General features: G+C 39.8%; 1 protein-coding gene across 2 annotated transcripts in view; it reads left to right on the top strand.

Moving 5' to 3' along the window:
• col6a4a (collagen, type VI, alpha 4a) overlaps nucleotides 1-17,893 on the top strand; it is an 84,088-nt gene that overhangs the window by 42,724 nt on the left and 23,471 nt on the right. For both annotated transcript variants that reach the window (XM_022674153.2, XM_022674155.2), the window contains exons 4-13: nucleotides 5,621-6,205; nucleotides 7,909-8,517; nucleotides 9,278-9,895; nucleotides 10,543-11,103; nucleotides 11,205-11,762; nucleotides 12,599-13,174; nucleotides 14,163-14,738; nucleotides 14,895-15,244; nucleotides 17,297-17,375; nucleotides 17,680-17,825. In XM_022674153.2, coding sequence (XP_022529874.2) covers nucleotides 5,621-6,205; nucleotides 7,909-8,517; nucleotides 9,278-9,895; nucleotides 10,543-11,103; nucleotides 11,205-11,762; nucleotides 12,599-13,174; nucleotides 14,163-14,738; nucleotides 14,895-15,244; nucleotides 17,297-17,375; nucleotides 17,680-17,825 — 4,658 coding nt within the window. The remainder of the gene's footprint in view (nucleotides 1-5,620; nucleotides 6,206-7,908; nucleotides 8,518-9,277; nucleotides 9,896-10,542; nucleotides 11,104-11,204; nucleotides 11,763-12,598; nucleotides 13,175-14,162; nucleotides 14,739-14,894; nucleotides 15,245-17,296; nucleotides 17,376-17,679; nucleotides 17,826-17,893) is intronic.

Raw genomic sequence — 17,893 nt, 5'->3', positions numbered from 1 at the left:
CATTGGGCTAGTCAGTGTTGTGCTGAATTCAACCACCCCCACCATGAACAGCACCCTCTCTCGGGAGCGCATCTTCTTTACATACTTAGAAATACGCACCAAATGTTGCGGTTATCTCTGTCACGGAAAGGGTGTTTTTCAATGACGGCTGTGCTCAATTCGGCACAACACCGCCATGTGTGTTTACAGGAATTTCGCATCGCTAATGTCATCTTGTTCCGTGCTCAGGCACGGATCACGCTCACAAGGTTGGGAACGATCAGTCGTGCCTTGGGTAACCATGTCCGAGCACAGCAAGGATTGCCTAGTGTGAGGACACCCTAAGAAAACATGACTGAAATCTAGACAAGGAAAATCAAACTAAGAAAACCAAGAGACAAAGACAAAGAAAACAAGAAACAAAGAACAACCAAGGACAGGAAAGGAGCTTGAAAAAAAAACAACAAAACTGACAGACCTAACAAAGCATACAAAAGACCCGACCATTAACACTAAAACACAGGGGCTCTATATACACAGGGATAATGGGAACACATGGGAAGGGTAACGAGGGGGTGGGGTAAAAAAGTACACAGGTGGGAACAATAATGTCAAGGCGGGGCTAGGGTTGGGAAAAGCCAATAAGAAAACAGGGCCATGTGCTTAAAAAGCTAAGAAAAACACAAGAAAAAAAAAACAAACAAACATCACAAATAAGGGCTAAGGTGTAACAACAGCTAAAATAATTACAGTGACTTGCAAAAGTATTCATACTCCTAGAACATTTTTACAACCATGAACTTCAATGTATTGTATTGAGATTTTTAGTGATACACAAAGTAGCACAAAATTGTGAAGTGGAACGAAAATGATACATGATTTTCTACATTTTAAGCCACCTTTCACTGCATTTACAGCTGCAAGTCTTTTGGGGTTTGTCTCTACCTGCTTTGCGCATCTAGAGACTGAGATTTGTGCACATTCTTCTTTGCAAAATAGCTTAAGCTCAGTCAGGTTGGTTGGATAGAGACGGATTGTGAACAACAATTTTTATGACTTGCAACTGAAGCTCAGTGGTATTTAGGTCAGGACTTTGACTGGGCCACTCTTAACACATGAACCATTCTATTGTAGCTCTGGCTCTATGTTTAGGATCAGTGCTGGAAGGTAAATTTCCTTCTCATTCCTTAAGTGTTTTGCTGCCTCCAACGAGTTTTCTTCCAGGATTGCCCTGTACTTACTTAGCTCTATCCATCTGTCCATCATCTCTGACCAGCTTCCTTGTCTCCCCACAGCATGATGCTGCCACCACCATGTTTTACAGTGGGGATGGTGTGTTCAGTGTTATGAGGACTTTTACTTTTCTGCCAGAAATTTTTTTCTTTCAACATTGTCTTTTTTATCCATAAAGGCCAGATTTGTGAATATGTTTATATTTTAGATTATTTAAAGTGGCAAGGATTTCTCTTATTTCCACTCTTTTATAAAGACCAAATTTGTGGAGTGCACAACTTATCGTTGAATCTCCCACCTGATCTAAGCATTTCTGCATCTCCTCCAAAATGATTCTAATGGCAATTGATTGCACTGGATTTAATGTAGGGCTTTCAAAATAAAGGGGGCTGAATATTTTATATATTCTTTACACTTCACAATTATGTGCTACTTTATATTGGTCTATTGCTCAAAATCTCAATTAAATATATTAACTTTTATGAATGTAAGGCGACAAAATGTAAAAAAAAGTTTAAGGGGTATGAATAGTTTTGATTACTTTTAAATACTGTCGGATTCAAATACTATTTATAGTATTGATTACTTTACCAAGTGTATTGATAATGTGAAAACAAATATATTAAAGGAGAACTCTGGTGTAAAATTTACTTTGGGTCTAGTAAAACATGATAAAGAGTACTAACCTTTATTGAATAGCCCACCAACTGTTTTTCCACAGCTTTCCTAGATCCAACAATATTTATTCTGTTTGTCTAAACACTCTTTAAACTGGGTGGTATGGGGCATATTCTTGCCCCTGCAGATACATGGCCTTTTAGACAGTTATCCAGGCTCCAAATAGCTCCACACCTAATTGGTAGGATTTGGAAAGCCCTGACATATAAAACAAGGCATTGAGAACTTTAAAAATGCACAAGAAGTTGATTAAAAACACTGTTTACAAGTAATATAATACAGGAAATTGACAAATCCTGCACCTAACAGCTGGGGTTATGCATAGGGCTCAGCCAGGATCTACTACTCACTCAACTAACAACAATAGCAAAACCACCACAATCTGATACTGGCTCGACAAGAATCCAGAAGCACAGCCTAACACTATGTTCATGGTCCATTGCCTCAACTGCCAAGTAACAGACCTACCAAAAAATAACCTATGAACAAACAGAATCCCTCCTTAATCTAAGCTCACTTCCTTTAACTATGGCAACAACACATTTACCTAAGCACAATCACACACAATAAATCACATTATAAGTTGCGTGAGCAGAACACAGCAACCACTACCATCTGATACTGGCTCGACAAGAATCCAGAAGCATAGCGAACTATGTTCATGGTCCGTGCCTCAACTGCCAAGTACTCAGACGTCTACAAAAACTCATGAGACAAATTATTACAAGAGCAGGACCACACCAATCCCCTTCATCCAAACTCTAACACAAACTTCAGTGCAAGCTCTTCTCAGGGGTCATCAGGCAGGCACCTTCCTTCGTCAGTGTTTCGCTGAATTAGGCCCACGACACCTCCAGAAGGCTCAACAGTGAAGTCTGGCGTCCCAGACCCACCCCCCTCCAAGCCTGCTGTAGAAGCACAAACTCACTCCCTTCCCCACACAGCCTCAGCCCTTCTGAACCACAACCACTGACTAGATCTTTCAGCTACATCTAACAACTCCAACACAAACTTCAGTGCAAGCTCTTCTCAGGGGTCATCAGGTAGGCACCTTCCTTCGTCAGTGTTTCGCTGAATTAGGCCCACGACACCTCCAGAAGGCTCAACAGTGAAGTCTGGCGTCCCAGACCCACCCCCCTCCAAGCTTGCTGTAGAAGCACAAACTCACTCCCTTCCCCACACAGCCTCAGCCCTTCTGAACCACAACCACTGACTAGATCTTTCAGCTACATCTGACAACTCCTTCACTACAGTCCTTAGCACACGACCTCTAATTCCAAATTCAGACAGCAGTCTTGTGGCAGACTTCGCAACAAAGCCTCTAGTACCTACCTCCACTGGTCTAATATACGCTTGCCACCCACGCTCTCTCACCTCAGCCACCAAGTCTGTATACTTCAGCCTTTTCCTTTCATAAGCTCCATCTACCTCGTCTTCAAACGGAACAGTCAGCTCTATAAAATACACTATCCGCTTAATTTCAGAGTACAACACTACATCCGGCCTCAAGGTTGTAACCAGAATGCACTCTGGGATCTGCAGTTTACTACCTACATCCACTAATAACTTCCAATCTCGTGCATTGGCCCACTTACCCGCAGTTTTCAAGCACTGTGCTGTTTCTCCAGTATGCTGCCCCTCACGCACAAACGTGATTACCCTACTGCAACCTACCACGGGCATGTTATTAACTTCTAACCGTTTCTTATCAAGTGCACCTGCAAGAGATCTAAGTACCTGATTATGCCTCCATGTGTAGCGCCCCTGGGATAGACTCACCTTACATGCCGACAAAATGTGCTTCAGCGTGCCACTTCCTGCACATAGCTTACAACTTGGATCCTCACCCACCCACTGAGCAAGGTTTTGTGGCGTTGGCAGAACATCATATGTAGCTCCCAAAAGAAACTTTATACGGCCTGTATCCAATCCCCATAACTCTCGCCAGGTGATTCTCCGCTTCTCTACACTTTCCCATCTCATCCACTGCCCCTGTTTACTCTGCCCTGCTGCTTTTGCCCTCCTTGCTTCCTCCTCCTGCTCACGAATAAACCCTGTAACCATACGCCTTTTCTCAGGTGATGTGGCCTTGCCGAATGCTTTCCAAGAATCACCTAAACCTAATCCTGCCCTCCCATTTTGCACCTGCCCCACAACATCCCTGTGCTCCAGTGCCCTCCTTGCGGCTTGAGTAGCTTCTCGAGCATTCCACTTTCTCCCAGACCTAGTCACTGGTGCTGTTGCTTTAACCAGTCCGTCTTTTGACCCTAACAACTGCATTTCACGTCCTACCTTAGCACATTTGAACTCCTCAACCAAGCTCGTCAACGGCAGTTCCAGCATCCCTCTCCCACACCACGCAACACTACTAAGGCAACGCGGCACCCCCAACCATGTCCTTATAGCCTTGCTCATAACCCTTTCTAACCTCTCAACCTCAGAAATCGGAATATCATAAACTGTAAGTGGCCACCTTAGACGAGGCAACAAACCAAACTGCAGACACCACAATTTTAATTTACCTGGCAGAAAAGACTTATCAATTCTATTAATGGCCTCCACCATTTCTGTCCTCAACCCTTCCACCTGCTCTTTATCATTCAGTGCTGCAGTATACCACCTACCTAAACTCTTAACTGACTTTTCCAATATAGATGGTATGACTTCTCCCTCCATCATAAACCTTTCTTGTATCAATTTCCCTTTAACGATTGATACACTCCTAGACTTGCTCGGTTTAACTTTCATCCTAGCCAGCCTAAGATTATCATTTAACTTCCCTAGCAGTCGCCGGGTACATGGCACCGTGGTCGTTAATGTTGTCATATCGTCCATAAACGCCCTAACTGGTGGGAGCCGGGTGCCATCATGCAGCCTCTCCCCGCCTACGACCCACTTAGAAGCCCTAATAATCACCTCCATTGCCATCGTAAATGCTAGCGGTGAAATTGTACAACCTGCCATTATACCTATTTCCAGTCGTTGCCAAGATGTGACACACTCCCCTACACTAAAGCAAAACTGTATGTCTTCAAAATAGGCTTTAACTAACCTTGAAATCTCTTCTGGAACCCTAAAAAAATTGAATGCCTTCCACAACAATGCATGCGGTACCGAACCAAAAGCATTAGCCAGATCTAAAAACACCACATGTAGATCCTTTTTCTCGGCTCTTGCTGTTTGAATCTGATGCCAAATCATACTATTATGCTCTATGCAACCAGAAAAACCTGCAATTCCTGCCTTTTGTACAGACGTATCAATTAAATTATTTCTTTTCAGGTACGTTGCTAGTCTACGTGCAACCACACTAAAGAAGATCTTACCCTCCACATTCAACAAGCTTATGGGACGGAACTGATCAATAGCCACAGAATCCTTTTCTTTTGGGATAAGAACACCACCTGCTCTGCGCCACTCCTTTGGAATAATCCCCTTCTTCCACACTATAGCCATTAGTTTCCATAGAAACTTCAAAACATCTGGTGCACTTTTATATAATCTATACATGACAACATGTAGCGTAGGTAAATCTCCGGGCTCTGCCATCTTAAGGTAAAGTCATGATCAGTAGAGTGACGAGCACCTAATGTTGAGGGATCATGACTTTACTTTTGGGCTATTCAACCAATTTTAGTCAATTTCACACCAGAGTTCTCCTTTAAACAAGAATACAGTCATAATATGTGTGATATGTACTGTACTAATACATTGCATGTTTTATCTCTAGACTGCAGGGCGAACTTGGCTGACATTGTGTTCCTGGTGGATGGTTCTAGTAGCATTGGTGATGCAGATTTCCTGAGAATGAAGCGCTTCCTCCACGCATTCATACAGGGTCTTGAAATTAGTGCCGACAGTATCAGGGTCGCAGTGGTGCAGTTCAGTAATAACCCTCATGAAGATATCCCGCTGGGCGACTACGCAGACAAAAACGAGCTCCTGGAGAAGGTGGACAGACTCGTTTACCACAGAGGCAACACTGAAACTGGAAAAGCCCTCAACTTTATTAAAGACAGATACTTCACTCAAGCAGGCAGAATTCAGGCCCGTGCAAATGTGCCCCGCATTGCCGTGGTGATCACAGACGGAGATTCGGCTGATGATATGAAGACTCCGGCCCAAGAACTGAGAAGAGAAGGGGTTTTGATCTTCACCATTGGGGTTGGGGAAGTCAATATGGCGGAGCTGCAGTCCATTGCCAATAAACCACATCAGCGGTTTGTGATCAGCTTTGTAAACTATGAGGCACTGGTGAACGCTGCTTCCAACATGATGAACACAGTGTGCATCTCGATGGAGGACAAGCAACGGGGTAATACTTTGCACACTGATTTAATACAGTTCATATAACAAGTGTAGCATGGCATCTACAAAGGTTATATCATCACTGTCCAATGAATAACATGTATCTTTAAAATGGCACCGTTACATGATGGACAAAAAATCTTCTTAACCCTAATTGGAAGTCAGTATAGAAAGATTGTAATTTAAGTCATTCTAGAGCCTTTCTATTGGTTCATTCATCATGAAATGGTGAAATTGCGGGCTGTGTTCAATTTTTTCTTGGAATAAACCAAATTAGGCCTGTCATGATAGTTACGTTATCGACTTATCATTCAGTATATTCACATCACCTAATTAAATATTTTTTGCTGAACTTTGCTTTGACTCTTAGACAGAAGAGCCTATAACTGTCAATAAATTAAAATAAATTATTTCATAAACAAAATAGTGTCATTCCAAATAGATTCTTCAAAGTGGCAAGAACTACTTAACTAATAAGTAGTTACCAGCCTCACAAACCACAAGTTTACAGCACCCCAGATAAGAGACACTTAAATACTTCACAAAGTATTTTGGTTTGTTTGTTTAACACTTTTAAATGTAGCAAGATTTTAGCGTTAATTCACAATGTAGAAAAAAAAAACATTAAGTGAGAATGTGTTTCCAGACTTTTGACTGGTACTGTATATTTCTATTCGCAATGTCTGAATATCCTGAATAATTGCAAACTAAGTGCTTTTATGATAGTATATTAGCATTATATCAATGGCATATATTGGTTGTGGAGTTGGCAATATTATTTGTATTACAGTTTATACAGTTAAAAAATTTTTATATTCGTTTTTTTGCAGTTATATTAGAGTTATCATGACAGGCCAAACAAAAAAAAACATGGAATGGAGGTACATGCTTTTCTTTGGACACTGACAATATACAGCTCTGGAAAAAAAATGAGACCACTTCAAAAGGATGTGTTTTTTTTTTTATTTGACCAAATTAAAAGCCTCTGAAATATAATCAATCACAAGCCATCAAATCAAGCTGAACTGCTTGAATTTTTTTTTTGCATCAGGAGTGACAAAGTTATACAAAAGCAGTGTGTAAGACTGGTGGGGGAGAACAGGCCAAGATGCAACTAATATTCAAGTCAAGTTAAGTCAATTTATTTATAAAGCACATTTAAAAGACATCAAGTGTCGACCAAAGTGCTTTACAATAAAACAAGATTTTAAAAGAAAGCAAATCAGTGGTAAAACTATAAAATATTCCTAAAGTATAACTCCTAATCTATAAAAAAAATGAAATAAAATAAAAAAAAATAGTGATTTCAGAACTCTTAGAACTTTATGAATATGAGTTTGTTTTCTTTGCATTACTTGAGATGTAAAAGTACTGCATCTTTTTTGTTATTTCAGATATTTCTCAATGACAATTCTAAATGACAATATTTTTATTTGGAATTTGGGAGAAATGTTGTTTGTAGTTTATAGAATAAAACAACAATGTTTATTTTACTCAAACATGCAACTATAAATAGCAAAATCAGAGAAACTGAATCAGAAACTGATTTTCCAGAGCTGTATATACTACAGTCAGCTGCTACATTTGTTTTAAGACTATTTTTTACATGATATTACCGGTACTCTATTTTACCTTTGCCTATCCATTTATTAGAATGTATTGTTTGTATTAAACATTTACACATTTACTGTTTTTTTTTTTTTTTTTCAGCTCTGGCTCCAAAGTATTCCGATGTGTTTGTGTTGGTGGACAGTTCATCTCAGCAAATTGCTAATATAAGAAAGTTCCTTATTCAGCTTGCCACTCAACTCGACGTGGGGGCTAAAGTCAACCGGATGGCTCTGATTCAGTTTGGCGGCGAAGTAAACGTTGAGTTCCTTTTAAATGCTTACAATACCAGAAGGGAGGCAATTGCTCTTATTCAGAAGTTCCAGCTCAGAAGCAGCGGGAGGAGCAACCTCGGACAAGCGATGGACTATGTGCGCACTCGTCTCCTTAATTCTGAATCAGGAAGCCGAATTGCCCAGGGTTTCAAGCAGTATCTACTAGTGGTGGGCAAAGGAGAAACTGACACCGCTGTGCTGAGGGCAACACGTGCATTGAAGGCTGAAGGAGTGAAGATTGTCGAGGTTGATACAAGCAAAAGAGTCGATATAGTATTTTCCGGAGCTCTTCCAGGGAGTTCAGGTGTTCCGGTTTTGGATAAGACTGTGATAGCTCCTGGAAGAACCTTCTTTAGTGCCACTCAAGATTTAACGAACATAGTACAAGATGTGAAGGACTCCATCAATGTTCCGGACGTGATTAGTGTCAGTGGAGGTGAGTTCACCCTCATTGTAGAAATCGCACTTTAAAGTAGAACACTTTAAAAATCTCTTTTTATGTACAAACCAGGCCTCCATTTTGAGACTGGGAAAACTACTGTTTACTTGACATAAACAATAAAACAATAAATTGCACAGCTTTACAGGAGAAAGAAATAACCTTCGGTGAAAATGAATGTAAAAATGATGCAAGCATTTTAGAGCACTTTTATTGCTCCATTCATAATGAAATTTGTAACATGTTTTTTAAGTCAAAGATTCAAGTTATGTAAAAAACTGAAAAACTTCTCTATTTGTATGTTCTATTTGTTTCACATACATGTTTAATTTTTTGGTAACACTTTATAACAACTTTCATTAATATACTATTAACTAATGATTAATGACTGGTATTTTTCACATTTAAAAAAAACTAAAAAGTTGCTATCACATTTGTAAATACTAATAAATGCATTAGCAGCATGAACTGCAATTGATAAACATTTGCTTAGTTTAAAATTTGTATTTACTAGCGATTAATTATATTTATTAATGTTCAAATTCTGATGAGTTAATGATTAGCTAACATTTTAATATGAATATCAATGCCGATAAATAAGTGTCATGTGTGAGCATTTGTTAATATTTAAATTCTGATGAACTACTGCTTTGTTCACATCTACTGATCTTTCATTAAAAATATTGAAATGAAAGTTATTATAAAGTGTAACCAATTTTTTTCTTATTTTATTTTTGTTTGATTATTTCTTCCACAGACTGCAAGTCAGCTCAGGTGGCAGATATTGTGTTTATCGTGGACGCGTCGGACGCCATCTCTGATTCTAATTTCAATCTGGTGCGGGACTTTCTCCACAGCTTGATTAAAGGCCTGGATGTCGGCTCCGACAGCATGAGGATAGGAATGGTGCTGTACGGTAACGAGCCCAAGGCTGAATTCTACCTAAAGACATTTGATAACAAGCCTGACATCTTGCAGTACATTCAGATTTTGCCGTACAAGGGCGGCAAGGCCAACACCAGCAAGGCCTTAAAGTTTGCCCGAGAAAAAGTCTTCAGCAAAGAACTGGGCAGCCGACGCGCCCGAGGGGTGCTGCAGATCGCTTTCGTCATCACAGAGGGGGAGTCGCCGGACGATGTCACATCGGAGGCCTCCAAGCTGAGGCGCTCCGGGGTGAGGGTCTACGCTCTGGGAATTCAACACAAAAATGTGACACAACTGATGCAGATCGCATCTTACCCTCCCAGGAAGTATGTGTACAATGTGGACAGCTTTGCTAAGCTCAACATAATGGAACAATTTCTCAGGAAGACTCTGTGTAACAACGTCATGCGTAGAACTGTTGCCAAAATTAATCAGTTCAACATAAAGCAAGGTAAGACCGTTGAGTCAAGCTTAAGCTTTTTGCATAATGATTAAACAATATAATTGATCAAAAGACCACTGAAGTTGTGCTTCATTCTGTGGTCCTCGAATGGCTTCCATGTCTAAGAGTTTTTTTCTCTATAAGGAAAAAGAATGGGCTTTTTAAAAAAAACTGGCCTCTGTCACATTCTGTAGTAAATAAATATGTTCAGAACCCTGTATGTTTTATTCTGCGTACATTTACCTCCTAAACAACACTGGAGCCTCTGAGTTTCTAAATCGTTTAAGAGTCCTAATGAGAAAATTGCTAGCGTTTAGCTAATGCTACAGCGGAGTGAACTGACCTCCCAGCCCAGCTGCAGAGATCGCCAGGGGACTCTTTTTGCCAGATACCTCTTAAAAACTCACACTTATCTGTTTTTTTGCCCCGCGAGACAGGTTTAAGCCTGACGAGAAATATCGTCCGTGCCACAAGATCTCGTCACACCCCTATTTACTACAGAATGTGATACAGAGGCCAGTTTTTGAAAAGCCCATTTAAATTGTCCATAGGATTGAACCTCTAAGACACGGAACCCCACGACTTCAGAGGTCTATTGTCTTGTCAAGCAGGTCCCCTTTAAAAAAATCACACTCTGTTATGTATTGCAATTTTAGGATGTCTCCAGACAGAAGAAGCCGACATCTATTTCCTCATCGACCACTCTGGAAGCATTGAACCACCAGACTTTCAGGACATGAAAAAGTTCATTCTGGAGGTTTTGCTGCATTTTAATATCGGGCCTAAACAGGTCCGTGTGGGAGTGGTGAAGTTCGAGAGTACACCTACATTAGAGTTTACAGTGACGCAGTACGGAGACAGAGCTTCCATTGAGGGAGCTGTGAGTAACATCGTCCAGATAGGTGGAGGCACGGAGACAGGCAGGGCCCTGACATTCATGAGGCCGTATTTTATTGAGGCCAGAAAGACACGCGACACAAGGGTTCGCGAGATTCTTATTGTCATCACTGATGGAGAGTCCACGGATGAGGTGAAACAGCCAGCAGCAGCTCTGAAGAGTCAGGGGGTGTCCATCTACGCCGTTGGTGTGAAACAGGCCAACAAAACCCAGCTGCTAGAGATGGCATCAAGCCCAAGCAAGATGTTCTTTGTTGAAAACTATGATTCACTGAAGCCTCTCAAAGATGAAATTGTTACGGATATTTGCTCAGAAGACGGTAAGGGTGTCTGACATCAAAATATACCATTTTATTTCATTGAATAACTCTTACCTTTGATTTGGATGTTGAATCTCTTTCCCCTTCATTTTTTCCTTCAGCCTGCAAGCAAATGATGGCGGATATCATCTTTTTGGTTGACGGTTCGTGGAGCATTGGTGCTGAGGGCTTCTCGAAGATCAAGAAGTTTGTGAATAATACAGTCTCCAGGCTTAAAATAGGGAAAGACAGCGTACAGGTTGGGCTAATGCAGTTTGGCACCAACCCACGGACTGAGTTTCAACTAAACTCTTATTATGACAAAGTGCAGATGATGAGGGCTGTCAGTCAAACTGTCCATGCTGAGACAAATCCTGAGATTGGAAAGGCACTTAATGAGCTGCCAAAGTTCTTTGGTCCAACGAAAGGAGGACGCCAAAATGCCCCAAAGTTCCTCATTCTGATCACAGGCGCTGAGTCTAAGGATGATGTTAATGCTCCAGCCAAAGCCCTTAGAGACAAGGGGGTTACAATTTACTCCATAGGCATTGGCGAAGCTAAAAGCTTACAGCTAAGGAATATCAGTGGATCTCCCAAACAGGTGTACATGGAGAGGAATTTGGATGCCTTGGATTTGTTGGATGAAAACCTGTTGCTGAAGATCTGCAACTCTGCTGATGGTGAGTCAGTTTAAAGCACAGTTGTAGTTACAGATACACACAGATTTATTCAGTAAAGGGGTGATACAAAGAGTGGTCAGAGCAAGCAGGGTCAAACCCAAAAAACAGGAGCCAACAGGGAGTGACATACCATAATCGAGAGACAGTCCAGGAACAGAACACAGACAAACAGCAAGGTAGAGCAGGCAAAAGGCAGAGTCAAGGTACACAGAAAAATGGTCGCAAACAAGAAAACAAACAGATGCATTGTAATGCAGGACGAACCAAACAATACTGAGCTGAAGGGGTATATATACAGGGGGAAACAGTATGCTGTGTGCAGAGTCATGTGTGCAAGTGCAGTCCATGTGTGGTGCGTTCTGGGTATTGTAGTCCGGTGACTGAAGAGTTCAGGAAGGGCGCTATCAGCGCCAGGCATGACAACAAGTAAACACAAAATGCAGTTTTTAAATGAATGTTTTTTTCATAGTGGGAGAAAGGAAACAAACCTACATGGCCCCGTGTAAAAAGTGTTTGTCTCCTAAACTGTCTCCTAATTACTGGTTTGCCTCTACGAACCAACTGTGAAGCATGGGGAGGGAGGGGGGGCTTTTAATGATTTGGCATTGCATTACTGCAGCAGGCCCTGGCAAGCTCTTCATCATACAATCCACAATCCAGAGGATTTTTTTAGTTGTGAATATACATATTATGTGAATTTGACTTGTCAGTGATGAGTTTAGTTTTATGCGAAATGCTTCAAAATCATAAAAGCCACTGTAAATTGCACATTTTAATATTAGATTTAGTATGCTGTAGCTCATACTTGAACATTCTTTGACTTCTTCCTTCTTCAGACTGTCAGAAAACGCAGGTGGCGGATGTGGTCTTCTTGGTGGACGGTTCAACAAGCATTGCCGAGGAGGACTTTGATAAAATGAAGATTTTCATGAATTTAGTGGTCAACAACACAGAAGTTGGAGAAAATTATGTCCGCTTTTGTACTATTGTCTACTCTAACACCCCTGAGGTCAAATTCAACCTGAAAAAGCACTATACCAAACGAGAGGTTAACAATGCTATCAGTGAGCTGAAGGCTCCTACGGGAGATACCTACACAGCTTCGGCTCTGCAGTATTCAATACGCTTCTTTAGTAAGGCCGAAGGTGGGCGAGCTGAAGATGGTGTCCCGCAGTTGATGTTTGTCATCACGGACGGTGAGGCCACAGACCATTGGGATTTGCCCACACCTGCTCGTAAACTTCACGGTCTTGGAATTAATGTATTCGGCATTGGAGTGGGGGAGGCAAAAGAAGATGAGCTAATGACGATTGCCTCCAACCCGAAGAATGTTTTTAAGGTTGACAACTATGAAGCTTTGAAATCCTTGCATCAAAACATCTCCAATGTGCTGTGCAACAATTCCAAACCAGGTAATTACATTACAACAGTACATTCGCAGTTATAGGTGCATCTCAGAAAAAATTTATATCAATGAAAAGTTACTTTATTTCAGTAATTCAGTTCAGACTGTGAAACTCATATATTATATAGATGTGTCACACACAGACTGATCTATTTTAGATGTTTATTTATTTTATTGTTGATGATTATGGCTTACAGCCAATGAAAACCTTAAAGTCTTAAAGTATCTCAGAAAATTAAAATATTATATAAGACCAAATGGTACTTTTGGCAGTGTGGGCAGTGTGCCAGGTCCTGCTGGAAAATGAAATCTTCATAAAAGTTGTCAGCAGATGACCTCCAGATGACATGGCTCTCCAAATCATCACTGATTGGTGGAAACTTCACACTAGACCTTAAGCAGCTTGAACTGTGTGTCTCTCCACTCTTCCTCCAGACTCTGGTCTCTTGACTTCCAAATGCAACATTTACTGATGATCAGTGATGGTTTGGAGAGTCATGTTTTCTGCTGGTGTTGATTCACTGTGTTTTATCAAGTCTAAAGTCAGTGCAGTGTTTTCCCAGAAAATCTTACAGCACATCATGCTTCCCTCTGCTGACAACTTTTATAAAGATGCGGATTTCATTTTCTAGCAGGACTTGGCACACTGCCCACACTGCCAAAAGTACCAATTGGTCTAACTGATATAATATTCTATTTTTTTGAGATACTGATTTCTGGGTTTTCATCAGCTGTAAGCCATAATAAATGCTTACAATAAATCCCTCTGTGTGTAATACATCTATATAATGTATGTTTTTCACAATTTGAACTGAATTACTGAAATAAAGTAACTTTTGAACCATTTCTTGAGATGCACCTGTATTTTGCAAGTTTCCACTTATTTGGTCACCTTTAAAGATTCAATGTAATGAAGTAAAATGCACATATACAGTATAACTGATGTGATCGGAATGATGTAACCCTTGGTCGTTGTCTGATGTTCTGTTTTCCAGAATGTTCGACGGTGGCAGCAGATTTGGTCATTTTAATCGATGGCTCTGAAAGCATCGAAGACGCGCCATGGAACACCATGATAAACTTTATGATGAGCTTTGCTGACAGCCTTCGTGTCAGAGAAGACCTTTTCAGAATAGGCGTAGCCCAATTCAGCACTGGATATAAGAAGGAATTCTACTTGAATGAACATATGGAGCCAGCAGCCATAAAGAAGGCAATCAAAGACATCAAGCAGATGAAAGATGGGACTAATATTGGAAATGCTTTGTATCAAGTTGATGAGTTCTTTCAATCTGCGGCGGGCAGCCGTATAAATAGTGGCATTTCCCAGAACCTGCTACTGATCACTGATGGAAAATCGAATGACAATGTCTATAATGCTACTGATAGACTGAGAGCCAGGAATATTAATATGTTTGTCATTGGAATAGGGCAAATCTCCATGAAACAGATTGAGTATATTGCTGGTTCGCAAGACAGGGTGTTTGTCTTGGACTCCTTTGACGCCTTGAAACTCAATACAACAATCCTGGAGGTCATTAGTCATATTTGCCAACAAGGTGAAGAGTCAGGTAAGGACAGAGAACACATCATTTTTGAACATAGGTAAATGTAATGGTCTGAGCCATTAGAATCACATAACAATGAAAAATGTAAAAAAAAAAAATGTAAAATGAAGCAGTTTTGTATTTTTTAAGATTGTATCTCTGTTGCACTTCTTCTAACAGAATGCACTGTAGACATTGGTGTTGGATTTGACGTCTCCCGCATCAGTGCAAGTTCACAATCGCTCTTCACCGGCCAGAATAAGCTGCAGACCTACCTGCCTGAGATTATCAGATACATTTCAACTTTGAACAATCTGTGCTGTCTCAAAGAGCCCACTCTACAAACCAAAACAGGCTTCCAGGTGGTTGCTAGGGATGGAACGATGCTCTATGATACTAACTTTGAGACGTATAATGAGGAAGTGATAAAGAAATTACTGGCTGTACAGATTGCACAACCTTTGGCCTTCAATTCCCAGCTTCTACGGTCTTTTCAACTTAAGCATGCAGCCTCCACGACTGGTGTGAAGGTAAGCCAGTATTGCTGAGTATTCCTGTTATCGGTTCATCTGAAAGGTTGTCTTCTGTAGCAACAGACCATAACATAAGATATACAATATAGGGGGCTCAGAGTGGTCCAGCGGTCTAAAGCGCTGCCACTATGATCGAGAGATCGTTGGTTTGAATCCCATTTATGTAGCTTGCCGTCAGGTACCGGAGCCCTGAGAGAGCACAATTGGCCTTGCTCGCTCTCTTTGGGTGGGTAGATGTCGCTCTCTCTCCCCACATCACTCCAAAAGGTGATGTCGATCAGCATTACGCATCTGTGAGCTAATGTATCGAATGTAATCGAGTCGCTGCACTTTTCATCCGAGTGCGCTGTGATGCTACTCGGCAATTCTACATCAGCAGCAGTTCGAAAAGAGGCGATGGTTGACTTCACATGTATCGCAGGAGGCATGTGCTAGTCCTCACCCTCCTGGTTTAGGGGTGTTGCTAATGATAGGGGGAGTCCTAATGAGTGGGTTAGTAATTGGTCATTTAAATTGGGGAGAAAATGGGATCAAAATTTGGAAAAAAAAATATACAATATGGGTTAGATTCAAAGACAGGATTTAGTCTATTAGCTTAGTCTTGGACTGTAAATAGAGATTTCATATTGAAAGTGTAATATAGTGTACACAACGCTTAATTACTGTCTGGGAAACTGTCCCTCTATATCTAAAGGATTGTAGATACCTGCTTATCAATGGTTTCTTAAGAAATTAAGCATATTAGCAAGGTGAAGTACAGTCTCTGTTCTTTAAAGTGAAGTACGACTTTTTCTCTTCTGGAAAGGCTTTAGTTGTTGTTCAGCCACAAGGGTAATATCAATAGTAAAATCAATACTGACATACGAAATATGCAGAAATGTTATTCAGCTGGTAAAATGTAAAATTTCTAAGTTTATTTTAGTATTATTAATTTTAGCAAAGATATAGGCCTACTATAGTCAGTTTTGACATGGATTTTTATTTTTATTGACCATGTCTGTACTGATGTTTAAAAGATTGTATGATCATGAAAATGCGTATGAACTAGGGGTGGGCGATATGGCTCTAAAATTATATCACGATATTTCAGGGTATTTTTGCGATAACGATATACTTGCCGATATAGGAAAACAGAAAAATAATTAATTACTTTCAGGAATTAATAAGAGTATAACAGCATAATCATAATGTGGCAAAATAAATAATATAGCCTAAAATAATATAATGCAGTAAATAATATTGCAGAATATTTAGTGCATGCATATAAACTGCAAACTAAAACAATTATACAATAAATACACCTAAAGCTTCACAGTAAATAATAGACTAGTTTTAAGACAGAACATCTCGATTATCACAATATGGATTTTTAATATCACAATATTTCTGTGTCACGATGTATTTTATACAATATAATATTGCCCACTCCTAGTATGAACCCTGCTTAAAGTAGTCAAAACAGCAAAAGAGGTGTCTAATTTGTTTGTATATTTGTAGCATGAATAAAATGATCACATAAAGAATGGTGTTGTAATATATGAAGCATCGAATAAGGCTGTCAAGATAATGAAGTTATTGACTCATTGTTCAATATATGGGCATGACCTTAATACATTTTAATGTCTTTAATGTTGAACCTTGATTTGTTAGCAAGAAGAGTCCTTTGATGTACAGTATGAATACTTTAAACCTTGTTTAAGCAGCACTGTTATGTTCTAAAGTATATTGTTATTTTTTTATTTTTATTTTTTTATTTTAAGTCATTTTAAGCATTTTTATATTCCAATTCCAATGTCTAATTAATCTTAATAATTAAGAAGCTCATAGCTCTTGGAAGTTTGTAATTGCATTTGTAGGATATATTATTATTAAGTATATGAGTGTCATGAAATTGTCTTAAAATAACAACAATGTCTTAGACAGTATATTATCCGACGAAATTTTTTTATTGTAACAGTCCTTGATAAAGTATCAGAGAAGCAGTGCATATTTGATTTAGGATTATAAAAGATTAAACTGCATTAACTGCATTTTTATTGTCATCCTCAGATCGTGATTATCTTCTCTGATGGCCTAGACGATTCCGCTGATGTCCTTATGCGTGCCTCACAGGATCTCAGGAATAGTGGTATGGGAACAAACATCTTCACAAATTCTAGCAGATTTGTCAATAGTCATTGTTTTGTTAAAATATTTTTCTTCGCTTAATTATTTCAATTTCGAAGGACTATTTTGAACAGTATTTTAGTATGTTTATTCATAGTAAAAGGCTCAATAAATATCAAAATAACCATAAAAATGTTTTCAAATAGATTGATAATCATTGTTTTTGGTATGTATTTGTTGTATAAGCATTAATAAATGGCACATCCATAGCCAATCCATGTGTATACAAACTACACATGGCTCTATAAGTATAAATTTTATGGCAGGTGTGGATGCGCTGCTGATAGTAGCGCTGGATGGAGTCCAGAGCACCGTGGAGCTGCAGAGGCTGGAGTTTGGACGAGGATTTGGCTACAAGGAGCCTCTCACTATTGGCATGCAGAGTGTGGCCAGTGCCATACACAAGCAGATTGTGAGTCAAATTACTGTTAAATCGTTTACACAAACTTCTGTGGTTTGCAAGTATACTTTTTTTTTCTT

The sequence above is a fragment of the Astyanax mexicanus genome, chromosome 6, assembly GCF_023375975.1.
Source record: "Astyanax mexicanus isolate ESR-SI-001 chromosome 6, AstMex3_surface, whole genome shotgun sequence".
NCBI lineage: Eukaryota > Metazoa > Chordata > Actinopteri > Characiformes > Acestrorhamphidae > Astyanax > Astyanax mexicanus.
The sequence above is the reverse complement of the archived record's forward strand: the minus strand, read 5'-3'. Positions and strand labels throughout refer to the sequence as shown.